The 23,086-nt window shown below is 40.9% G+C and overlaps 2 protein-coding genes across 14 annotated transcripts in view; one reads left to right on the top strand and one right to left on the bottom strand.

The window, feature by feature from the left end:
* Positions 1–578: 578 nt before the first annotated feature.
* On the bottom strand, positions 579–9,727 carry GTF2H5 (general transcription factor IIH subunit 5). Of its 4 annotated transcripts, none has more exons than XM_073337789.1 (3): positions 9,602–9,727; positions 8,253–8,371; positions 579–1,449 (listed from the first exon to the last, which is right to left on the bottom strand). In XM_073337789.1, the coding sequence occupies exons 2-3, from the start codon at positions 8,285–8,287 to the stop codon at positions 1,269–1,271; spliced, it is 216 nt and encodes a 71-aa protein (XP_073193890.1). In that variant the 5' UTR covers positions 8,288–8,371; positions 9,602–9,727; the 3' UTR covers positions 579–1,268. The 4 variants fall into 4 exon arrangements, with proteins under 4 accessions (XP_073193890.1, XP_073193894.1, XP_073193891.1 ...); XM_073337793.1 differs by lacking the exon at positions 9,602–9,727 and adding an exon at positions 9,341–9,529; XM_073337790.1 differs by lacking the exon at positions 9,602–9,727 and adding an exon at positions 9,112–9,319.
* SERAC1 (serine active site containing 1) overlaps positions 9,642–23,086 on the top strand; it is a 46,770-nt gene continuing 33,325 nt past the window's right edge. For 2 of the 10 annotated variants that reach the window (XM_073337787.1, XM_073337788.1), the window contains exons 1-4: positions 9,984–10,233; positions 20,295–20,386; positions 21,969–22,005; positions 22,452–22,588. In XM_073337787.1, coding sequence (XP_073193888.1) covers positions 10,184–10,233; positions 20,295–20,386; positions 21,969–22,005; positions 22,452–22,588 — 316 coding nt within the window. In that variant the 5' untranslated portion in view covers positions 9,984–10,183. Of the gene's footprint in view, positions 9,869–9,983; positions 10,234–13,662; positions 13,849–15,351; positions 15,614–18,315; positions 18,827–20,294; positions 20,387–21,031; positions 21,383–21,968; positions 22,006–22,451; positions 22,589–23,086 lie in introns of those variants that run through there. The other 8 variants (XM_073337783.1, XM_073337780.1, XM_073337779.1 and 5 more) reach the window with 8 other exon arrangements.

Here is a 23,086-nt window from a genome sequence, read left to right as displayed (position 1 = left end):
TTACCCTCAACCAGGAGGATGGATGAGACCATCACCTGTGCCCTGACCCCTTTACCCTAGCTCCCAGGGTCCTGAAGTCTATCTTTTGGCAGTAGTATCTCACTTTTTTTGCATTTGCAAATGGTCATTTATAAGTCTCATTACATTGTCATTTGCTATCCTGCTCAGGGGGAAAAACTCATGATAAAACTGACGATAAACCTCTCTCTGTTGCTCAATATTTTATACTACTTTATTTGTTGGTGGGTTCCACGTATGACATGTGTTTCATGGATATATGTTAACACAGCAGCTTAACTTGCTGAATAAGCTAAGATCTGAAATGGTGGCTTATGAATTCAAACAGAAGTTTCACAGTAATTGAAAACAGTTTTCTCTTCAGTTTAAGGAATGTCAGCTTCCACCGTAGTCTTAAGTAGACAGACTGCTTATTTAACCTCCTATTTATGCACTTTATTTTAGAGAATTTGCTACATGTTCAAGTGCTATTTGACCACCATTTACAGGCACATTTCTCCTCATTTGTTGTTGCTGGTATTCAGTTCAGCAACCATTTAAATCTAATAATCATTGGTGTATTTTGTTTTTCCATACAAATATTTTAATTAAAAAATACAGAACTATGAATTAGGTAACTGTCTCAAGGCTGTGCTAGCAAATGATTAATTGGTAAACAACATTTAACAAACTGAGGGGAAAACATTTTATTTATTTTGGTACATCAAATATTTTAAAAATAAAAGCTAAGTACTCCATATCATCATGCACTCAATTTACTTAGGATGTTATCAGTCACACAAAGTAACATTTTAATACAGATGGTTTAATCAGAGTCAATCATACTATAATCTGCTCTAATCTCAACTGCAGGAATGTGAAATCCACACAATATTCTAAGGAAATGCTGATAAATAAACCATTACCCCCTGTTTTAAAATAATGTAATTTGACAAGAAAAGAAATGGAAGAAGAGGCTAAAGGAACACATGGTATTTAAGAAAATAAACAAAAAACCCCTAAGCATCAGAAAATCCTTCAGACTAGCAAACTCTGAAAGGTATCCTGTCTTTCAAGTCTCCCCCAAAATGGCAAAAAGCCAATTCAAAAGTATTTAGTCTATGGAAACAATCCATTTTGTTATAGTAACAAAAGTGTTAGTCTTCTCTCTAAGACTCCCTAATCAGTCACGCAGAGAATGAACAATAAAACTCTTGATTCCCTGTGTGTTGCTTGCAATTTCGGAATAGTCAATTCGCTATCTAGTCTTTTTACTTTTGTGTTATAGGAAAAGAGTTCTGGTCCATTAACTCGCCCACTCTCTCCTGGAGGAAGTTAACCAACTCAGCTAACACAAAGACATGTGTTTCATCCAGGTCTTGTATGATGAACTTCTTCCCCAGGGCATTTGACTCATCCAAGTACAGCAGGAACTGCTTCATGGCTGGATCACTGTAGAGACAAACATGCACCAGAATCCATATTACTGCCATATGACGCAATACAGCAACACAGCAGTAAGTAAAACAACTTTGGAATAATGGAACGTGAAAACTGCTTCCTAAGCAGCATCCTCATTTTCAAAAGTTCTTTGTTGCCTATATCCATCATCTTAGAAAGGCTTTTCTAAAAGTTATTCTTAAGTAATAGTGCCCCTTTTGGAGTTTTTCACAAATTAAACTGTGACCAGCTAAAAGAGCCCAGGAGGAAGAAAACTGGTTGCCTGACTTGCAGAGAATACTTAGTGATTATATTGGTATTATAAAATACGTTCTCAGTAAAACATGAACAATGAGTTTAAGGTTCATTTGTCTTTGCTGAACACTTAATATCCTCAGTTTACATATTCTTGTTCTAGCCTGATTTAGCTATAAATAGTATAGACATAGCCAAGGCCCTTTGCTTTCAGTTTTGATTTTGTTTAAAAATTTCTGGGAATTTTGGTGTTTGTTACAAAAATTAAAAACATGGATGAAAAGCAGCACAAAAAAGTAACTTCACAGTTGTCCAAGTAAATATCAGATTAATACTGGGTGATGGGAGGACAAGAAAAAAAAAGCAAAAAATAGAGAAAAGTAAGAGTATTGAAAGTAACAGCAATTTAATTCTGTGGTTTATTTTATGAACTGTACATATGCATGTGCCTTGCACTACACTGTCTTTAACAGCCTTGCATTTACACTTAATTATTAGCATAAACATTTACCCAATGTGTATTTGATTTTCTGAACATAATCCATTTTTTTCATATACTTGAGTGGTCCAAAATTTGGATGACAAGGGGTAAAAACTGTATAATAGCCTTTGTAAAACCTGAGAATTTTTCTATAAAAACTAAAAATGAAGGGCCCTAAGTACAGTATGGCATGAAATAGTATTGTACCTGAAACACAATGGAATTTAAGAGTTTCTCAGTAAATCCTTAATTATCCAATACTTTGTATTTTCCAAAACTTTGTGGGTTTTTTGGTAGTGTTTGAAAGTTAATTTCTCAATACCTTATCTAGACCCCTTACCTAGCTCCTCTGGGGCTCTCAGGTTTTATTTAAATGCGAGTAGCTAAAGGATCAGTGATAAACAGTATTTATTGAGCTGAGGTGTAGGTATCATCATCAGAAGGGCAATCTTTATAATAACCACATTACAAAGTGACCAGATAATTTAAAATTAGACTTTTAATAAGTGCTGTGTTCCACTGATATATTTAGCAGTTTAGACTTGACAGGAATATATAAATAAATCAGTGGAACACAGCACTTATTTAATATATTTTACACAAGTCAGGAAAAGCGTTCTTCAGTGAAATCATGCACTTGTAAACTAATCTCTGGATTCTGGCAGCTGGAATGTTCTGGTGCAGTAGTCAATGCTGGAACAGTAGATGTCCAGAACTAAGGGGCTCAGAATCTTTTAGTAGAAACCATTATTTATATTAGAAATTATATTATCTGACAGAAAGGAGGTAATAAGATTTAGCAAGTTCTGCAATCGATATTAGTACCAGTTACCATATTTACAAGACCTTCTATGGGAGGAAACAAAACAACCCACACATTTGGGTGAACTGTGTACCACAAAATGAAGGTAAACTTTTTACACAGTGTAGAAATCCTTTTAGATATTGGCCTCAAACACATAGACACATGACTGGAGTGAGGAAGAAGTTTGCAAGATACAGATTAATTTTGAAGCCAAAAAAGTGAAAAAGCCTCTAACTTAAAGCTCATCTAAAGAGGTTACACTCATTTGCACTGGCATGTCCGGAAAGAAATCTAAGATTATATAAAATAGAGGGTGGAAAAATTGAATACCCTTCTAAAGTGCTTCTTTATATATTATTTATCATTCCTCCATAACCAGTTGTCTTCCTTTTGAACTTCATCCAACGGCAGGTTACCGATCCAAACTGCTAGTGCCAGATAATTATTAGCATTTGCTTGCTTGTGTTTAGTGATCTGTTGGAAATGAGTTAGTGTTGGATCATATTAAAGAAGTTCTGTATTAAAATCACAAATGAGTTTGATTCCCCAGAGTTTAAATTCCAGGGTATTACTAATTAAGAGGTCTCTTGGTTTTTGGTACTGTTTCTCTCCCTCTATGTGTGAAACTTGCAAGCTGCTAATTGTGTTAGTACATTCTAAGACAGAGTCTATTCTCAAAGCAATTCACAAGAGAGAGAGACTCAAAGCAATACTCTAACAACAGAAACAGCACCCAGAGACTCCCCACCCTTTTGTTGTATTAACCATTGTGATTAAAATAGAGATAGAGGATGTATGTGGATGGATGCTTGGTGTGGATAATAACTGAATGATCAGGGAGGTGCCAGCCTAAGAATCCAGTGTCCATCGGCTGAAGAAGGCGTCAAGTGGAAATAACCAGAGGACCCCACCCGGAGGGCAGACTGGAATCCACCCAACAGCCTCAAGAATGGGAGAACCAAAGAACAAGATAACATCTTGGAGCCGTCAGGAATGTGCTATCTGCTGATTGATTCAGCAACAGCATGATGAAGCAATTCCCATAGACTGGCATAGGAAGAAATTCCTATAAAAATAGACTCTAAAAAGTGAGAACATTGGGGTCTGATTCTGCAAACCAACTTCCAGGAGCATCAGATGAGCATCTGACAAGGCCCTGCTCCCTCCTCATGTCCAGGCCACCTGGCCAGTGGCTTGGCATGAGCAACTCTAAGGCTGGTAACTATGATAACAACCTTGCAGAACCTGTGTGTGTGTGTGTGTGTGTGTTTGTATGAATGAATGTGTGAATAAATATGAGATTGAATGGAATGTTATAGCTATAACTAACTGCTTACTATGATTCTTTCTGTATTCACAATAAATGTGGTGTTTTGCCTTTTTCCCTTTAATAAGATCCTGCTGGTTTTTATTTTATTGGTACAATATTAGAAGTCTCAGGCCAGATCTCATGGGACATATGTCCACATCAACACACAACCAACACAACTGGCATTAATTGGAGCCCTTCTGGCAGTTCTAGCCAGGGTGGATAAAAATCAATGATTTTTAAAAAAAAAAAAAAATCCAATTCTTTAAATTGGATTTTTTTGATAAAATGCTTTTTGAGGCAGGAAAAAACCTATCTAAAGATAGTTTTAATTAAGATACATTATAGCTCAAAGATACCTCATCATGGAATAGGGATTATAAATTCTAATTCTATAGCATGAGACAATATATTCATGTTATACTTAAGAAAAGTTTTTTGTAAATGAGTTCCAAAAGTTCATAGATTAGGGACCCAATCTTATGGGATTCCAGAGGCTTCTGTATAGATTATTTAGGTTAATCTTTTTAGATTTGTCTAGAAGATACCATCAGAGATGCTTAATTTTGCCGTTCTCAAACTGTGGATATATGTCTCCAGACGTAACATACTTGTTAACAGCAAAAAAATTTTTATAGAAATAACAGAGGTGAGAAATAACAGACCTCACCCCTATTGTCCCTCTGCAAATTTGTGTACACAGAGTAATCCCTTACGTCTCTCTAAAAGTGCAAAGTTTCAAAAAGTTCAATGAATAGAAGATTGTTGGGGGAAGAATAGATCTGGACAAGGAAAAGAAGACTGGCGATAAATGTGAGAAGCGAGGGACATATGCTTGTTTTGTTAAAATATTATATGTTTGCTGTTTGTAGAAAAAAATCCAGAATACTTAACATTTATTTAACTAAAAAAAACAAAACAATTTAAATGTCTGCCTGGTGATGTTCTCCTCCTACTACAGCATGGCAAGAAAATCCTCCAAATATTAATGATAGTTCACTCCCAATGGCTTCATAAATATCTGCTTCAGTTACCTTTAATAAATGAAATAACCAATTATTTTCTGATGTAGCTGTAAAACTAATCTGAAAAGTTTTCAAAATAAATCACTGTTTAAAAATGTATAGTGTGTATCTTCTAAAAATGAAACTTACATCTATCTCTGAGATGTGAAGAATATGCATTAAGGTTATAATCAACAAGAATGCACTTTTATGTAGAAAACAGATTAAACAGAGTCTTCCTGACTATAGTGATTAAAATCATGATTGAAATCAATTGATTAAAATCAAATCCACCCTGGTTATAGCAGAAGGGCTTTACCCATTTAGTACATGAAGACTTAACTATATTCTAATCCTTGATGTGGTCCTTCTGGAACAGGGCTTAGCATGCACATTAAAAGGGTGGGGAAACTTGCAACTGCAGTGCCTTGCCAAATTTTCCTTTGATCTGTTTATAGATACAAAATTCAAACATTTTTGTTTTTAACTGATGACTTCAGTTTCCAGTGCTGTCCATCTGGCACCTTTCACAAGTTCTAAAAAATTAATTTGAAAAAATATTAAGGAATTAGATTCCCTTACAACAGTTCTATGACTTCTGCTAGCACAGAATTCCATGCATACTCCCTGAGCTGGCTGTGAGCAGCAAGACAGCAACTGGCAAAGCTTGTCCAGCTAGCTTTGTGGAAACAGTGGATGGGGACTGGTTCGTAGCACAGTAAATACTGTAGGTCAGGTGTTCTCACTTCACTGCACCATGACCCCCTTCTGACAACAAAAATTACTTCACGACCCCAGGAGGGGGGACTGAAGCCTGAGCCTGCCCAAGCCCCACTGCCCTAGGTGGGAGGGCCAAAGCCTAAGCTTCAGTGATCTGGGCAGGGGGGCCAAAGCTGAAGCTCAAGAGCAGGGGTTCTCAAACAGAGGGTCGGGACTCCTCAGGAGGTCACGAGGTTACTGCATGTGGGTCGCGAGCTTTCAACCTTCACCCCAAACCCTGCTTGCCTCCAGCATTTATAATGATGTTAAATATATAAAAAAGTATGTTTGTTTAATTTATTAGGGGGGGTCATACTCAGAGGCTTGCTGTGTGAAAGGAGTCGCCAGTAAAAAAATTTTGAGACCCACTGCTCAAGAGCTTCAGCCCCAAGCAGCGGGCCTGCAACCTGAACCCTACCACCCAGGGATGAAGCCCTAAGCCAACCCTTGAATGGTGACCCCATTCAAAGGGGGTTGCGACCCACTTTGGGGTCCCGACCCACAGTTTGAGAACCACTGCTGTAGGTTCAAAGTCCATCTTGGACTTAAAAATATTTATAAAAGCAGCTAAGTGATGGGATCTTCATACCTGTCACACCTGAGAGCAGCTGGGTGCTGGGAGCCTGACAATGAACACGTACAGGACTGGAATGCAGACAAGTCCCACTAGCAGCTGCTATGCTACTCTCATGCTTTTTCCACATTAATATTAGGCAGGGCTGTTAGCATGGAACTAAAGTGTGAATAGACAAGCAAATGCTAAGAGTGTCTATATAAAAGACAAACATTATTTTTAAATGTTTTGCTCCCATTTGTCTGAGACTCTAACTTCCTGACATGGCCTGTTAGCGGAAGATAAACCTGTTGGCATAGTTTACCATAATAGCTCAAGACAATTGAATTACATGGTCACTAACCTCAATTTTCTGACTTTTCTGTTTTATTAGTCGTCACTAAAACTATAACAATCTCTTTGCCTGATTTGTTTGAAAGCAGAAATAACTATATTATAGGGATCAGCACTACATTTTGGTTGAAAGACCTTCCCCTTGCTATGTCTTCCACATGTCTTTCCTCTGTTCCCACCCTTTCACCTTCTCCTGCTGATCAGATTTTTACTCCTAAGGAAAACAGTTCTTTCAGAGACTAGAGTTTAAGTACATATAGAACAAATACTTTAACAAAAAAGCAAGAACAGTTTGAAATACTACTGGAAAGAGTTAAAAGGAGAGAATGTAGCAAGTGTTGGAATAATTCCATGAAGCAGCCTGAAGATATTTGTTAACACAGTGCAGTATGCTACTTATTATTTTACAGTATAGCTATGGCTCACGGCTTTCTAATATTGGGTCACCATATTTAACTTCACAAAACACTAACAGTTTTTGGCTGTCTTGGTTACTTAAGGACAAATTCTCTCAAAGGCAACACTCCCACTCACTTAAATGGGTGCAGTATCAGGCCCTTAGGGACAAATCCTCAGAAGCACTGTGAACACTTCACACCTTATCATTGTGAACTCTGGCCACAAAAACTAAGTAGCCCAGGGAGGATCACCCTGGGACTGTCCTGACAGTGGTCTAGAACTACTATACTACAGATCCCAGTGCGGATGCAGGGTATACCAAAAGGAGTTTTTCCTGCTGGCACAGAAACACTACCTCCCCTACCAACAACACTCTTCTGTCAGCTTGGCTGCATCTACACTTTATGTTTTCTCATCATAGCTATGTCTCTAGAGGTGTGGATTTTTTCCCCATTCTTGACCACAACAGTTATGCTGGTATAAATTTTAAGTATAACATAACACACAGTAGAAGGCATGTATGGAGTATAATCAGGATCATGGCCATGAAGTGGATGTCAAACCCTGACTTGTGTTGTCTATATTTTGGGGATAATTGAGGGTCTGGCCCTTAAGTTAGAATTTAATGGCAACAGTTTAGATTATATGGTATACATTTACTGTATAGAAAGCAATAATTTACAGACTAAATAAAATTCAATTTTCTAGATTATAAACTGCAAACAGTTGCAGAGTGGTCTAAGCAGAATTTGTGCAGGACTTCTATTCAGTGGGAGAGAAGGGGGAGAAAAGATGAAGGGAGTGAGGCTTCTACATGTTCCGTAAAGTGTCTAGGATGTTTTAGGCACTAAACAAATAAGAAACGTGTTCAGTTGAAATTCAGCTTAACTACTAACCATTCTATAAGGACACCCTTCAGGACATTCACCATCTTCTCAACACACTTAGAAAGCCCAGATGTGGCAGATAATGAAAACAGATCTTGCTTTGGGTTCTGCTTGTAACCAGCGAGAAACTGAAAAAAAGGGGGAAAAATCATGTTACAGCTTTTTACTGACCAAAGTGACCATTAAAATTTGGCCCTGTATACTTTTAAGTCACTGTAAAATTTGTGACAATGACATGAAAATGTAAACAAAAACCTACATACATTAATAAACCCTAGTCTACATATTAATCTTAGTCTTAGAGAAGATATTGTCACATTTTCAATATATACATTTTCTACAATACCACAAATGAGGAGGAGGAGGCGGTTTCATGTGTTACAGTAATGGAACAAACGTAGTAGTTACTAATATTGTCCAGCTTATAAAGAATTACAGAGATTATTTAAATGAGTCATACAAAGAATACACATAAGGCAGGGCTACACTGGAAACTTCAAAGCGCTGTCGCAGGAGTGCTCCCGCAGCAATGCTTTGAAGTGCGAGTGTGGTCGCTCCTGGTAATCCACCTCCTAGCGCTCAGAGCCTGTCTATACCAGCACTTTAAAGTGCTCTGGCTTGCTGCGCTCAGGGGGGTGATTTTTCACACCCCTGAGCCAGCAAGTTAGAGCGCTATACAATGTAAGTGTAGCCAAGCCCCTACCGATTTGCAATATCGTAAGTAGTGCTTCTGGGGTTGTTTTTTTTTTGGGGGGGGGTTATTAATTTAATGTCAGGGTTTATTTTTAGCAGTTTACGTTTTACAAAGATTTGCCCCCCCAAAAATTGGGGGGGGGAGAGGTTGGAGCTCTTTTAGTATATACTGTACCAAGTAATGTACATTCTCTGTATATTACCCATCACAGCGGTATACACTGCAACGAGCAGTCTCTCTGCAACGTTTGCTGGTGCGCGGCAACGCGGTGCCCCCGCCACCAGCACGACGCCACTGCAGCGCCCCAGGGAACCCCGAGCGCGCACCAGCAGGGCCTGCGGGCACCAGCGAGCGTCCCGCAGGGGAGTGGCTGTACAAAGCCCCCCCCCCCCGCCCCCGTTACCGCTCCCCGCAGACGAGCCCCATGCTGCGCAGCGGGCGGGTCTGTCGGTTGCAGCCGCAGGGCAGCGGGCCGGCTCAGGAGGGCCCTGGTGGGTGGGGGGGGGGGGGGCGCGGAGGCGGGGGGCCGGTGAGCTCTACGGGGCTGCGCACGGCGCGGCAGCCGCCCAAGCCCCGGGAGGGGGCGGGGCTCCACTGCGCGAGGGGGCGGCAGCAGCGGTGGTGAGTGACGCCCGCTCCCATTCGCTCGCCCCCCGCCACCGACCTGCGGTTTCCCTGACGACGGAGCAACGGGCTGCGAGCCCGACAGCCGCGCGGGTTCTCAGGAGATTGAGCGTCGACGACGCCACAGCGGCCGTGCGCAGGCGCGGCCGGGCACGGCTCTCTTCCTGCCCCGCCCCTGGCGCTAAACGGGGATTGGGTGAGGGCCTCCTTGCGTGTTGACGACACACGGGTACGTCGCGGACAGCTGTCAGGAGCTGGGAGAGAGAGGCAGAGGCGGCGGCGGCGGCGGCGGCGGCCCGGGAGCGGGGTAGGTAACGGGAGTGGGGGCTGAGCGAGCCTGGGGGCGGGGCTGTTGGCCCATTCACGTGAGGGGAGCGACTCTGGCAGCCCCTGTGCTGGGGGGGGACCGCAGGGGGGGCCGGGCAGGATCGTGGGGAGGTGTCATGAGACAGGCCGGAAAACAATGGGAAGAGCAACTAGAAAAAAAGATTAAAACTAACAGCAAACAAAACTGTAAACTGCAACAGCAGCGGGAAGCCTGCCAAACTGTCAGTGGGGCCGCTGGACGATCCAGGTGCCGAGGGAGCACTCAAGGAAGACAAGGCTGTGGTGGAGAAGCTCAATGAAGTTTTTGCAATGGGCTCCCGGGGCGATCTTGGCGATTACAGGCCGGTAAGCCTCACTTCAGAACCAGGCAACTTGGTTGGAACTAGAACAGAATTATTCGACACATAGAAGAACATAGTATGTTGGGAGTCAGCCTGGCTTTTGGAAAAGGGACTCATGCCTCACCAATTTATTAGCATTCTTTGAGGGTATCAGCAGGCATGTGGACAAGGGTGATCCAGTGGATGTAGTGTAACTGGACTTTCAGAAAACCTTTGACAAGGTACTTTACCAAAGGCTCTTAAGCAAAGTAAGCAGTTGTGGGATAAGGGTAGGCCCTGGTTAAAAAGATAGGAGCCAAAGGATAAGAATAAATAGTTACTGTAGTTTTCACAATAGAGAGAGAGGTAAATAGCACTTAATGAAGGCAACAAAAATAACCAGTCCTGAGTACCCTAACTAAAAATCACTTCCCCTCTGAGTTGCTCAGCTTTCACTCCATTGACTCTTGTCTGCTGCTTTGCTAGTTTTCTGGCCATTGTAGAGTCTCAGAGGAATAATGTGAAGAAGAGGTGGGGAAAAAGCATAAATAAAAATAATCGTTTAGATTTCATTAACATGTTTTAAAGAAGTAAAAAGGCATAACCCCCATCTCCCCCCCAGCCCTTTGCATGGCATCTTTAAAGTGTCTGGTTGTTCCCTCTTTGTCGTTGTGACATCTGGATGTTTCATAGCTATAAAACTGTCTGAGACTAATACTTCTTCCTCCCTGCAGCCCAAGAGCATGATCCCAGAGATTCTGGGATTCTCCTGATTTTAGTGGAAAACTGTCAGGACCCCAAATAACTTTGGCAAAGGGAGTGTTGTCTTATCATAATATCATGTTTGTCCTAAATTCCAACAGTTGACAGCCCTAAACCCTGTGCTGAAAACAGGCAGAATGCTAACTACACTTTTGGGTTGGAGACAGATCTGTTCTCCTGCCTAGAGTAACCACTTATTCTTCTGCTTGAAGAAGAGTTCTGTGGAACTCAAAAGCTTCTCTCTCTCACCTACAGAAGTTCGTTCAATTAAAGATATTGCCTCACCCACCTTGTCTGTCTTGTTCTTCTGAGCTCTTACGCAATATTGCCCCTTAGGGGACTGATACAAGGCCCACTGAAGACAAAGGAATGACATTGACTTTAGCCTTGTGTTTTCAAATGAAATTTCTGATGCTTGTGGGGAACTGCAGTGTTTTCTTTTACAGATTAACTGTGCTTACTGCAATTACAGACTATGATCAAGTGGTATTATAAAAATCTTTCTGAAAGTAGGATTAGACCATAAACTTGATCGTGTCTCGAGAGACCCAACAAAAAGGCAATACCTTTCATAATGCAGTGCATCTTTTTCTTAACCACTTAATTCTTAATAACCACTCAAGTAGCATGTTCTACCTATGGTGAAGAGTTTATAGATACTCTCATTTTGCTCAGTTTTCATTCTCTTGAGTCTTGTGACATCCTGTCACTAGTTCTCCAGTCAGCGTAGGCCTTGTCTGCCCTGTATCAAGCGAATGCATACTCTGGTTTAGAGGAGCTGGTGTTAGCAATGTTGAGAACTGTAGTGTAGACAGTGTGCCAGCTGCCAGCCATCTTTTCAGCACCTTGTCAGAGGCAACTTGGAGGGGGGCATGCAAAATCACCTGCCCTCTCCAGATTTGCTGCTCAGCTTGTACCCGAGTATGCTCATATAGACAAAGTGCCTTCACTCTGCCCCTTCCTCCACCAGTTTAGGCTTATTTTGTGCAGGATTAGATATCACAGTGCTGAGGAAATAGCCTGCTGGCTGCTGCTGTTATCTATGCTATGGCTGAATTAAGTTGATATTAGTAATGCTAGGAAATTTTTCTAAAGCCTCCTTAGCATAGACAGGACTATAGAGGTTTTTCTGGGAACAGAAGACCCAAGCTTCATTGCGGGAGCTGAAGGGAAGGAACCAAGTGTCACAGGTCCAGTTGAGTGTCCCCTTCCTGGCTGCTTGCCAGACTGCTGTGAGGTTACCTAGCTGCTGGATCCTCAAGTATTTTAAGCATTTGCAGTCTTAACAGAGGCAAGGCACGGTCCATGTCTTGGGATCTGTAGGCACGCACTTGAGGTGCAGAGCTTCTATCTAGGATCCCCTCCTGAAAGCTGCGACCACATGGCCCCCTGTGCAGCCCCTAGAACCAGGGCAATCCTCCTGTTGTTTAAACACACCCTCTCCTATGTCTCCACCTGAAGGTGTGAGCCTTCTGGTTTACCTCTTCAAGGACCATGTGGTAAGGTGTGGCACACAACACATACAGACTTTCCACGGGACTCACAATTCTGCTCTTTAATAGCATGAGACATATACAGATCTTTGCAAAAATAATAAACCCTTCATATAATTCCCTGCCTCAGTTTTCTCACCACTTCAGAGTATTCTTTGGGGTTAGGTCAGAGTCCCTTGGGACTATCTAGAGTCTTTCTGTTCCAGTGCATGGTTTATAGTCTGAAACACTGGGCCTTCTCTCTCCATCATGCCTTCTCTGACCTTGGTTGGGATAGGATACAGAAGGACCTAGACAAATTGGAGGATTGGGCCAAAAGAAATCTGATGAGGTTCAATAAGGATAAGTGCAGGGTCCTGCACTTAGGATGGAAGAATCCAATGCACCGCTACAGACTAGGGACCGAATGGCTAGGCAGCAGTTCTGCGGAAAAGGACCTAGGGGTGACAGTGGACGAGAAGCTGGATATGAGTCAGCAGTGTGCCCTTGTTGCCAAGAAGGCCAATGGCATTTTGGGATGTATAAGTAGGGGCATAGCAAGCAGATCGAGGGACGTGATCGTTCCCCTCTATTCGACATTGGTGAGGCCTCATCTGGAGTACTGTGTCCAGTTTTGGGCCCCACACTACAAGAAGGATGTGGATAAATTGGAGAGAGTCCAGCGAAGGGCAACAAAAATGATTAGGGGTCTAGAACACATGACTTATGAGGAGAGGCTGAGGGAGCTGGGATTGTTTAGCCTGCAGAAGAGAAGAATGAGGGGGGATTTGATAGCTGCTTTCAACTACCTGAAAGGATGGCTCTAGACTGTTCTCAGTGGTAGCAGATGACAGAACGAGGAGTAATGGTCTCAAGTTGCAGTGGGGGAGGTTTAGATTGGATATTAGGAAAAACTTTTTCACTAAGAGGGTGGTGAAACACTGGAATGCGTTACCTAGGGAGGTGGTAGAATCTCCTTCCTTAGAGGTTTTTAAGGTCAGGCTTGACAAAGCCCTGGCTGGGATGATTTAACTGGGAATTGGTCCTGCTTCGAGCGGGGGGTTGGACTAGATGACCTTCAGGGGTCCCTTCCAACCCTGATATTCTATGATTCTATGATTCATCCTCTTCCCCTCACAACTTCCTATGTTTATACAAGTCTTGACCTGGTGCGACTTTTATAACCTGCTTTTGTCATCTGTCTCTTTGTCCTGCTTCAGGAACTTCCATTCTCCAGCCCTGTGCTGAGGGAAGTTGGAGAGAACTCATTTCCTAATTTGGGAACCCTCCTTATCATAATTATTGTGCGGTCAGAGTATAATTATTAAGATTGACGACTCTCCATTGTTGCTGGTCTGGGGAAGATGTGACAGGGTCTTGCCAGCAGTGTTGAAATCCCTATAGAGGTATAACAATTTTCATAGCAACAACTCCATATTATTAGAATTTGTACAGATAAGACTCCCCAACTCATCACATCAAGCAACTGCCTCTTTTTCTTGGAAGAAGTGGAACAGTATTAATCAGAAACTAACAAATACAAAAAAAGGGCACAAGCCCATTTTTATTTTTTTCCCTTTGGAGATTACTTTAAATTAACTGGGAGTTACGGGTGCTCAGCGTCCCTCAAGATCAGGCCCATAAAGACCTTTCATATGGGAGTGCTGTCAATGTGTGCATGCATTAGTTTGTCATTTTGAGTTAGTAAGAACTGTGGTCATATGGTGAATTAATTTGACACTTGTTTATTTAAAAGGCACTTTTATATTCCCAATATAATTAGTTAATTGTTGAACAGATGTTTGATAGTACTCATTTGTTTTTTAAATGCATTTTAGAAATTAATGTCTTCAACAATGTCTTCAATAATCATTCAATAATGATACAGTCAACCTGTGGAACTCTGCCAGAGGATGTTGTGAAGACCAAGGCTATAACAGGGTTCAAAAAAGAACTAGATACATTCATGGAGGATAGGTCCAGCAATGGCTATTAGCCAGCGGGGGCAGGGATGGTGTCCCTAGCCTCTGTCTGCCAGAAGTTGGGAATGGGTGACAGGGTATGGATGACTTGATAATTACCTGTTCTGTTCATTCCCTCTGGGGCACCTGGGATTGGCCACTGTCAGAAGACAGGATACTTAGCTAGATGGACCTTTGGTCTGACCCAGTATGGCTATTCTTACGTTATGTTCTTTCCTGTAATAAAATAATAAATCTGTGTTGTTACCGCAGTGTACCTAGTGGCATATTATAATTTTTGTTTTGTTTATATTTTAAGGTAGCATACCATATCTGTATTATCAATAATCCTAGGTTTGGAATCTACCTTAGTATTCTTATGGAATCCATCACTACATTGGAAGAAACATATTCCAAATATTCTGGAAAGACTCTGAACATCTATTAGGATTTGCCATAAAGTGCTCCGTATTAGTTTATATATATATATATTTGATTACTGTTGTGATCAAAAGTCAGAGTGGTTTTCCATTGTGTGATAGTGGATTGCCGGATCTTCCCATGTATTGACTCCATTGGGTCTCTTGTCTTATTGGATCCATTTGAACCCATTTGATTACCAAAATTCAAACTGTAATGCACACAGAACAATCACACTTGTGTAAAAAGTGCCACATATAATATGATTGGCAACACATCTCTTCTGGATTCCCATCACTTCCTTGTGAAACTGGATATGAACATATTATGTAGGAACCTGTACACAGTTTTTGATATTTTTATAATATTTTGTTAATTTTTATAGTATATACGATATACATACTATGTAGGAATCTGTACACAGTTTTTGACTATTAACCATTCAACCAATTTCTCATTAATCATTTTTTAAATCTTTCTGAACAACTTGATTATATTTTCCATAATGATTCATTCCACTCCCTGCAGGGGATGTGCCATATCTCAATCTTCAATTATGCTTTTTATATATGGATATAGAATTCCCCCACAAAAAACACCTTAAACTTTTGGTTAAGGTTGCTAGGTTGCATATGCCACCAACACGAACCAAAAAAACCAAGGAAAGTAAGTAATGAAGTCATTCAGCCTTCAACTCATCAGTTCGAACTTCTGAACCTCAACTACTTGCCTTCCATCATCTTGTCTGAGAACTGCAACCTTAACTCTGTCTTCTGGTTTTCCAATGGTTGTGAGTGTATTTGTTTGTTTAATCCTAATAAGACACATGCTGGGCAGTCAGTGAAATAAGATAGTTACTTTAAGATAGTTTTTAATAAAGTTTTATTGACCAATACATCTCTTCTTATAAGGTTTCTGTGCCAGATCTGATTCTGAGCCCCATGTAGATGATAATTAGTTAATTTAGCCAACAGCACTTTGCCTCTTCTTGAATCCATGTCTGAAAATAACAGTTAGACTGCCCAGAGCCCTAGTGTTACTTCAGACTTAGTTGGTAGAATAATATTCTAATTTTTATTGGTATTGTAATTTGCAAATGTTGAAAAAAATTATCAAATCTTGGAGTTATTTTAATTTTAAGGAGGTTAATTCTGTCCTCCAAGTGAATATCTGCTGGGACAATGCAGTTAAATCTTGGTCTCTTCCCTGATATTAGTGCAATTGGTCCCATATAAATTATATGTAGAAGGAGTAACACTTACTCTGTAACACTTAGACCCTTTATGACCATAAAGGGGACATCTGTAGGGGGAACACAATCAGCTTCCCCCAATATGTGATGCTTCTCATGTATCTTAATTAGTGTTATATCCTGAGATTTCCGCATGAGATTTAAGACATGAAAGAGAATCTGAATACACATCTCTTATTGTTGCATCAAATACAGCCAATAATAGTCAAATTCTGTGTCACTGACACTATTGCACTTCATTTGAAGTTTTCTTCAAAATTTGTGTGAAGAATAGAGTGGAGCTGTGCAGAAGCTACTCAAATACCATTGGATTTCCAAGTTTAGATCTGCACAGGAGTTAACTCTGCTAGAAGCAGTATTAAATCGCTCCAACGGACTAGGGGAGAAGGGTAGTGCATGGCGATTCAGGCCCGGTGAGACAATATTATTCTTTCTCTGGAGGTAACAAGGGAACGTTATTACAGTTTAAGAGAACTGTGTACCACATTTGTACATAAGAAAAATGGTTTGGAGCTTAAGGCATTAGACAGGGACTTAGGAGATCTTGGTTCAGTTCTCGGTTCTGACACTTACTTGAGCAAGTCACTTTATCACTTTGGGCGAGATTGTGATTCCCTTACTTACATTGAATAGCACCTAATTTCTTGAGTAGTGGCACTGACTTCAGTGGTACTACTTGAGGAGTAAGAGATAACCCTATGGGCTTGTCTACACTACCGCTTAAGTCGATGTAACTTATGTCGTTCACGGGTGTGGAAAAAGCCACCCTCCTGAGCGATGCATGTTACATCGACTTAAAGTGATGTCCACATCACGCTCTGTAGGCAGCAAACACTCTTCCGCTGACATATCTTCTGCCTCTAGTTGAGGTAGAGTAATTATGCCGATGGGAGAGTGCTCTCCTGTCAGCATAGCCCATCTTCACTAGATATGCTACAGTGGCGCAGCTGCATCGGTTCAGCTGCGCCAGTGTAGCGTGGTAGTGTAGACTAGCCCTATATATTTGAGAAAATTTTAATGTGGCTATCTAAGCCTCAGTTCCCCATGTGTAAATGGGGATAATGGTAGTTACGTATGTCACATATTTGTGAGGCACTCGGATACCACAGTGATAGACTCACTGATAGATAGATGAGGGGTTCAGGGTGTGGGAGGGGGCTCAGGGCTGGGGCAGGGGGTTTGGATGCGGGAGGGGTCAGGACTCTGGGATGGTGGTGCAGGCTCTGGGGTGGTGCCGGGGATGAGTGGTTTGTTGTGCAGAAAGGGGTTCCAGGTTTGGGGGGGTCTCAGGGCTGGGGCATGGGGTTGGGGCACAGACTTACCTCTGGCACAGACTTACCTCCCAGTCAGCCGCGCAGCCGGTATGCAGAATCAGGCTTCCTGCCTGTGGACCGCGCTGCACCCCTGAAGCAGCCAGCAACAGGTCGGGCTCTGTGCGACACTTGCCTGCAGACACCCCCACCCCCCCACTCCCCACCCAGCTCCCATTGGCCAGAAACCAGGGTGGATTTGATTTAAATCACTAGTTGGGAAGACTTGATTTAATCATGGATTTCTACATAAAAGTGCATTCTTGTTGGTTGTTATAACCTTAATACATATTCTTCACAACTCAGAGAGAGATGGAGGTTTCATTTTTAGAAGGTACACACTATACATTTTTAAAGTGATTTATTTTGAAAGCTTTTCAGATTAGTTTTACAGCTATATCAAAAAATGAATGATTGTTTGGTTATTTCATTTACCAAAGGTAATTGAAGTAGATATTTATGAAGTCATGGGGAGATGAACTATCTCCAATTCAACAGGTTAATCATTAATATTTGGAGTGTTTTCTTGCCATGCTGAATTAGGAGGAGAACATCAGCAGACAGACATTTAAATTGTTTTATTTAACTAAAACAACAGTGTTATGTATTCTGCATTTTTTTCTTCAACAGCAAACATAATATTTTAACAAAACAAGCATATGAATTTTTGAATTTAGTTAGGTTTCAGAGTAACAGCCGTGTTAGTCTGTATTCGCAAAAAGAAAAGGAGTACTTGTGGCACCTTAGAGACTAACCAATTTATTAGAGCATAAGCTTTCGTGAGCTACAGCTCACTTCATCAGATGCATATCGTGGAAACTGCAGCAGACTTTATATATACACAGAGAATATGAACCAATACCTCCTCCCACCCCACTGTCCTGCTGGTAATAGCTTATCTAAAGATAAGCTTTAGATAAAGCTTTAGATAAGCTATTACCAGCAGGACAGTGGGGTGGGAGGAGGTATTGGTTCATATTCTCTGTGTATATATAAAGTCTGCTGCAGTTTCCACGATATGCATCTGATGAAGTGAGCTGTAGCTCACGAAAGCTTATGCTCTAATAAACTGGTTAGTCTCTAAGGTGCCACAAGTACTCCTTTTCTTTTTGTGAATTTAGTTAAACATTCAAGTTTTTTAAAATCAGGTTTGTTTTTTTAAAATTGTTTTAACTAAAATAGTTAAATGAAATATTTTAAAAAACCCGCAAAAATTAAATATACTATGTCAGCCAGGTCAACATGAGAAACTTAAAATATTGGCTTCTGCAACTAACTCAGTCGTCTTCACCTTCATTTTCCTGTTTGTTCATAATCTGGAAAAGAAAAACAAGCTTTCCTGCTTTTTCAGGTCCCAAACTATTTCTCAATTTGGAATGAATTAGTCCAAAGGAAGAAAATATTCTTTCTACACCTGCAGAAGAAGCTACTGCTGTTAAAAGTGAGATTATCACTTCAACAGTCTCTGAATCCAAGTGCTTAATTGACTTCCATCAGTTCACTGGTGTGACTTTCTTTAAAACATCATCAGCAAACATACATTTCTTGAACGGTTCTTATTCCCAAACTGGGTCTCTTTTACGGCCTGTTGCCATTATCGGTTTTCCCTTCTCATGAGTGAATGGTATGGTAGATCTCAAATCAAAGAAGGCTACACTCAGAAAGACCTCAAGACTTTTGGAATATGCTGCTCAAACAGTTTCACTTTTGCTTTTACTGCCTGTCCCTCCCTTCTCACATTTCTCTCCAGACTTCTTCCCCTTGTCCAGATCTATTCTGCCCCGAAGAATTCATTGAACTTTTTGAAACTTTGCACTTTTAGAGAGAGTTAAAGGATTGACTCTGTGAGCACAAATTTGCAGAGGGACAGTAGGGCTGAGGTCTGTTGTTTCTCACCTCTATATATTATTTATTTAAAAGTATATTTGCTGTTAACAAGCATGTTATCTCTGGAGACACCCTACCTTCAGCCCGCATTAGCAGCTCCTGTCCCATGGAGCTGGGCCCAGCTCCCCACTCTGGGTGCTGCAACCTATCACATGTGGTTGCAGCACCACTCAGGTTTGGTGCATCCACCCCTCTGTTTCCGTCTACAGAAAGGTGGATGTGCCGCTCTGGAGTGCTGTTGTGACCCTATGTGCAGCTAGGTTGCAGTGCTAATCAAATGTGGCCAAGTCACCCTTCCATTTCCATCTACGGAAGGGCCAAACCTGAGAGGTGTTGCAACACCCAGAGCCAGGACCTGGACTGAGCCCCACAGGACAGGAGCTGGTGCTGCAGGGTCAGTGCAGTGTGGGCTCCTCATGGACTCTATTCAGATTCACGATTACCTTGAACATTGTGACCTTCATGTGAAAACTGTTGACTTGATCATAACTCTTTTAACAGCAGAAGACTTCTAACAGTTTCTGTGAAATATATCTTTCAAAGATGTAAATGTTTGTTGTTGAAAGCCCCATCGAGCAGATGGTTGTATAGATCAATTTCCTAAAACAAATTAAATTCTGAACATTAAGAACAATGAGATTATTACATATTGGTGGTTGAAAGGCATGTATGATACAGAGTAATGACTTTATGGAGTTGTGGAACTATATGGTACTTAATGAATAGCTACTAAGATGCAGCAAAGGAGACTTACTAGAGGAGAGAGGTAGTTTGAAAAATATGCACAGTAAAATCAATTGCAACACACTGTTTTATAAAGCACTGTGTTAAACTTTTAGCACTGAATGTAAGCTACCAAATGCAGTAATTTATGGATTTCTTAGTTTCTAGCTGTCTGTCACTTTAGTATTCAGTATAAATGAATAATGCTTTTCTAATCTTGAGGGCAAAAGACACAGAAATTTGCTGCAGGTTTTTAATTATATTACCTAAATTAATAATTTTTGTTTGTATGTCTACAGAATGTCGTTGGCTGCTTATTGTGTATTTTGCTGCAGAAGAATAGGAACTTCTGGTCCAATCACAAAAAGTGATCTGCTGTGGAAAGATATCAGTAAGTGAATTCTGTAAATATCAACTTGAAGAGCTCATAAAAATGACTGTGTTGCTACAGTAAGCTGTGTATTTAAATTATGGATTGGACTTCACAAGATGATATTGGGAAGGTCTACATACCATTTGTAACCCCAAAAGACTTGGAGATGATATGTTCATGTTTTCAGTCTCTCTCCCATACCTCCAGAGTATTGCCATCACTGACCTTGGCAAACAGAGCTGTCATTTAAAATATAATTATTATGCGTCAGCGTCAACACTTCACTGACATGAGTGGAGTAGCTAGCATTGCTCAGACAGACAGCTCTGCACTGGTTAATGCTTCATATCACAAAGGATAAGCTTCACAACCAGAAAGGCTAGAAACGTAATTTATTTGGGGGAAAAAAAACCCGAAAGATGTTTAGAACACAAAATGGCAGTCTCCAAAAAATTACCATCTCATTAAGCTGCCATAAATTGACCTCGTTCAATAAGGTTTTTTCACCTTAGAACCATAGGAACAAACTTATCCTGAGATTCTTAAAGCAAGGGGCAACATTTGAGTAAACGTAGCTTCTGTTTTCTTTTCCTGCCTGCCTGCTGGCAGTAGGCCTACCATTCTTCTTTCTTACTCTCTACCTTCCTTCTGCTTTCCCTCTAGAAGAAGAGCCCTCTGGATTCTTAATCTCTCTGCCCCAGCATTGAAGACTGGATACTTCCATTCTTGATAGATAGCAGACTTCGTGTTTCATGCCTGTTTTACCTTCCCTGTCAGTAACTTTTCTGGCATGTAGCTGCTTCTTGTTTTCATACCAGAAATCTTTGAGAAGCCTGCTCCATGCTACTTCCCTGCAAGGGCAGAACCTGGTGGAGTAGGAGGTGGGGCAAGTCTCCCAAGGAAATTTATTCTTGAGAGGATGAGAGATGTCGTATTGGGATTCGCTCCTCTCAGTTGTGACAGACTCTCTCGATTGGCTCCAATGGAATCCAAAAACAGGTTCACCTTGTCCAGGTATAAGATGCCTTAGTCCTGGCCAGTGTCCTTAGAATTAAAGTGTAAAGCACTATAAGTGCCAAATACTGTGTCAGCTGTCCTGTTTAGATGAATGAGATTTGACTGAATTTCTGTAAAGAAAACCTATGAGACACCTTTGCAAGGCTTAACAGATAAGAGCATGTATATTCCTGTATTCACCCCCACACAGCAGAGATCTCAATGAAATTATTTATTTAAAGGAGGAATCTTCTTCATAGTTTATGGCAACTGTTCAGTACAAGCCATATTGTTGATCACCTGCTGCTGATATACTGTCAGTAACAAAAGATTTATTAGTTTATTTAGCTGTGAGAGCAGGGGTTTTGTAATTTAAAACTAGAGGGGAAGAATGTCGAATGTAAAATCTATCATTAGTTTTCAACTACTGAAAACATGGAGTCAGAAACAGAAAAATGAGCGTGAAAAGCCTGCTCTATTCCTCTTTAACATTTTTATAATCTTTGACGTACAGTATCCAGAACTGATCAAATGCCTTAACTTTTTAATAACAATTTGTATGCACACAGTTTGTTTGACTTTGGGTGTTTTTTGTTTGTTTAAGGAAAAATTTCAAAATTAACTGGATCACTTATTCTCGGGTAAGTTGTAACTAACAATTACTCATCTAATTTATATCTTTTATTTATATCTGAAGTTATGTCACTTCCCAAAAAAGGATCTTGCTAAATAATCTTTAAACATGAAGTACCTTAAGTTTAAAATGATAACTGAACATCTTTGCATATTTTGAGGTACTGTCCATTAAGATCACTTCTCTTTCTTTGCCCTGATTATTTGAGACACTATACTGGTCCCTGCAACATGTCAAACACTTGATTACAAAGAAGATCAAATGCGTATATTGTATTTGATAAAATATATTCTCTATAGAGCAAATGATGATTTACCTTAAAACAGTTTTCAACCTATATTTGTCGTCTTCATTCTTTGCATTTGTATTTCTAGATGATATGGTGGTCCCTTCTGCCTTAAACTCTTTGACTAATACAGTATTTATATTCCATTTTCTTTTCTTTTTCTTAAGAGGTTTCGTATTTATTACATATGAAGTTCTGGCCCTAAAGAAGTTACTGACACTTGATACTCACGTTGTACAGCAAGAGAAACTGAAGTCCTATATTTATGTACATACAGTTTCTTTAGATCCCAGTGAATGTCAAGGTAAGCTATGTAAGATTGTGTGCTGAGAGACAGAACTAAGAGAGCAGCTTTTCAAACAATGCGTGAGTCACTGGGATGGTAAAAGAGAACTAAAAAGAATTTGGTCACGCTGCGTGGTCCCATAATAAACATAATGTGAGATTCTTCTATTGAATCATAGCCCAGTGTGGGACAGAGATAAGGTGACATTAAACCACCCTTGTGCACTTCTGATCCTAGGCTGCTACAGGGCCCCTGACATAATGTAGACCGCCCTTGGAACGTGTCTAAATCACAGCAGCCTCCCAGGGCTACCTGGAATCTCCACGGCCCCACATGCTGCAGTCCCACCCTTGGCAGATCCCCTCCCACCCCAGCACATGCCCTTCACCCTGGCTTACAAAGGGGTCCTTGGAGGTGGCAGCCTCACTGCCGTTTTTGACAGTGCTTGTACCTAGGGATTCCTGCCCCATCTGGGTACAGAGCTTTTAGGGCTCTTATATGCCTCTCTGGCTCTTT

Source organism: Lepidochelys kempii, chromosome 3 (genome assembly GCF_965140265.1).
Source record: "Lepidochelys kempii isolate rLepKem1 chromosome 3, rLepKem1.hap2, whole genome shotgun sequence".
NCBI classification, from domain to species: Eukaryota; Metazoa; Chordata; order Testudines; family Cheloniidae; genus Lepidochelys; species Lepidochelys kempii.
The sequence above is the reverse complement of the archived record's forward strand: the minus strand, read 5'-3'. Positions and strand labels throughout refer to the sequence as shown.

Coding starts and splice junctions, on each gene's coding strand:
- GTF2H5 (XM_073337789.1), bottom strand. CDS start 8,287: ATGGTGAATGTCCTGAAGGGTGTCCTTATAGAATG. Junction 1,450..8,252: donor AAGGGTGTCCTTATAGAATG/GTTAGTAGTTAA, acceptor TTGTCTCTACAG/TGATCCAGCCATGAAGCAGT.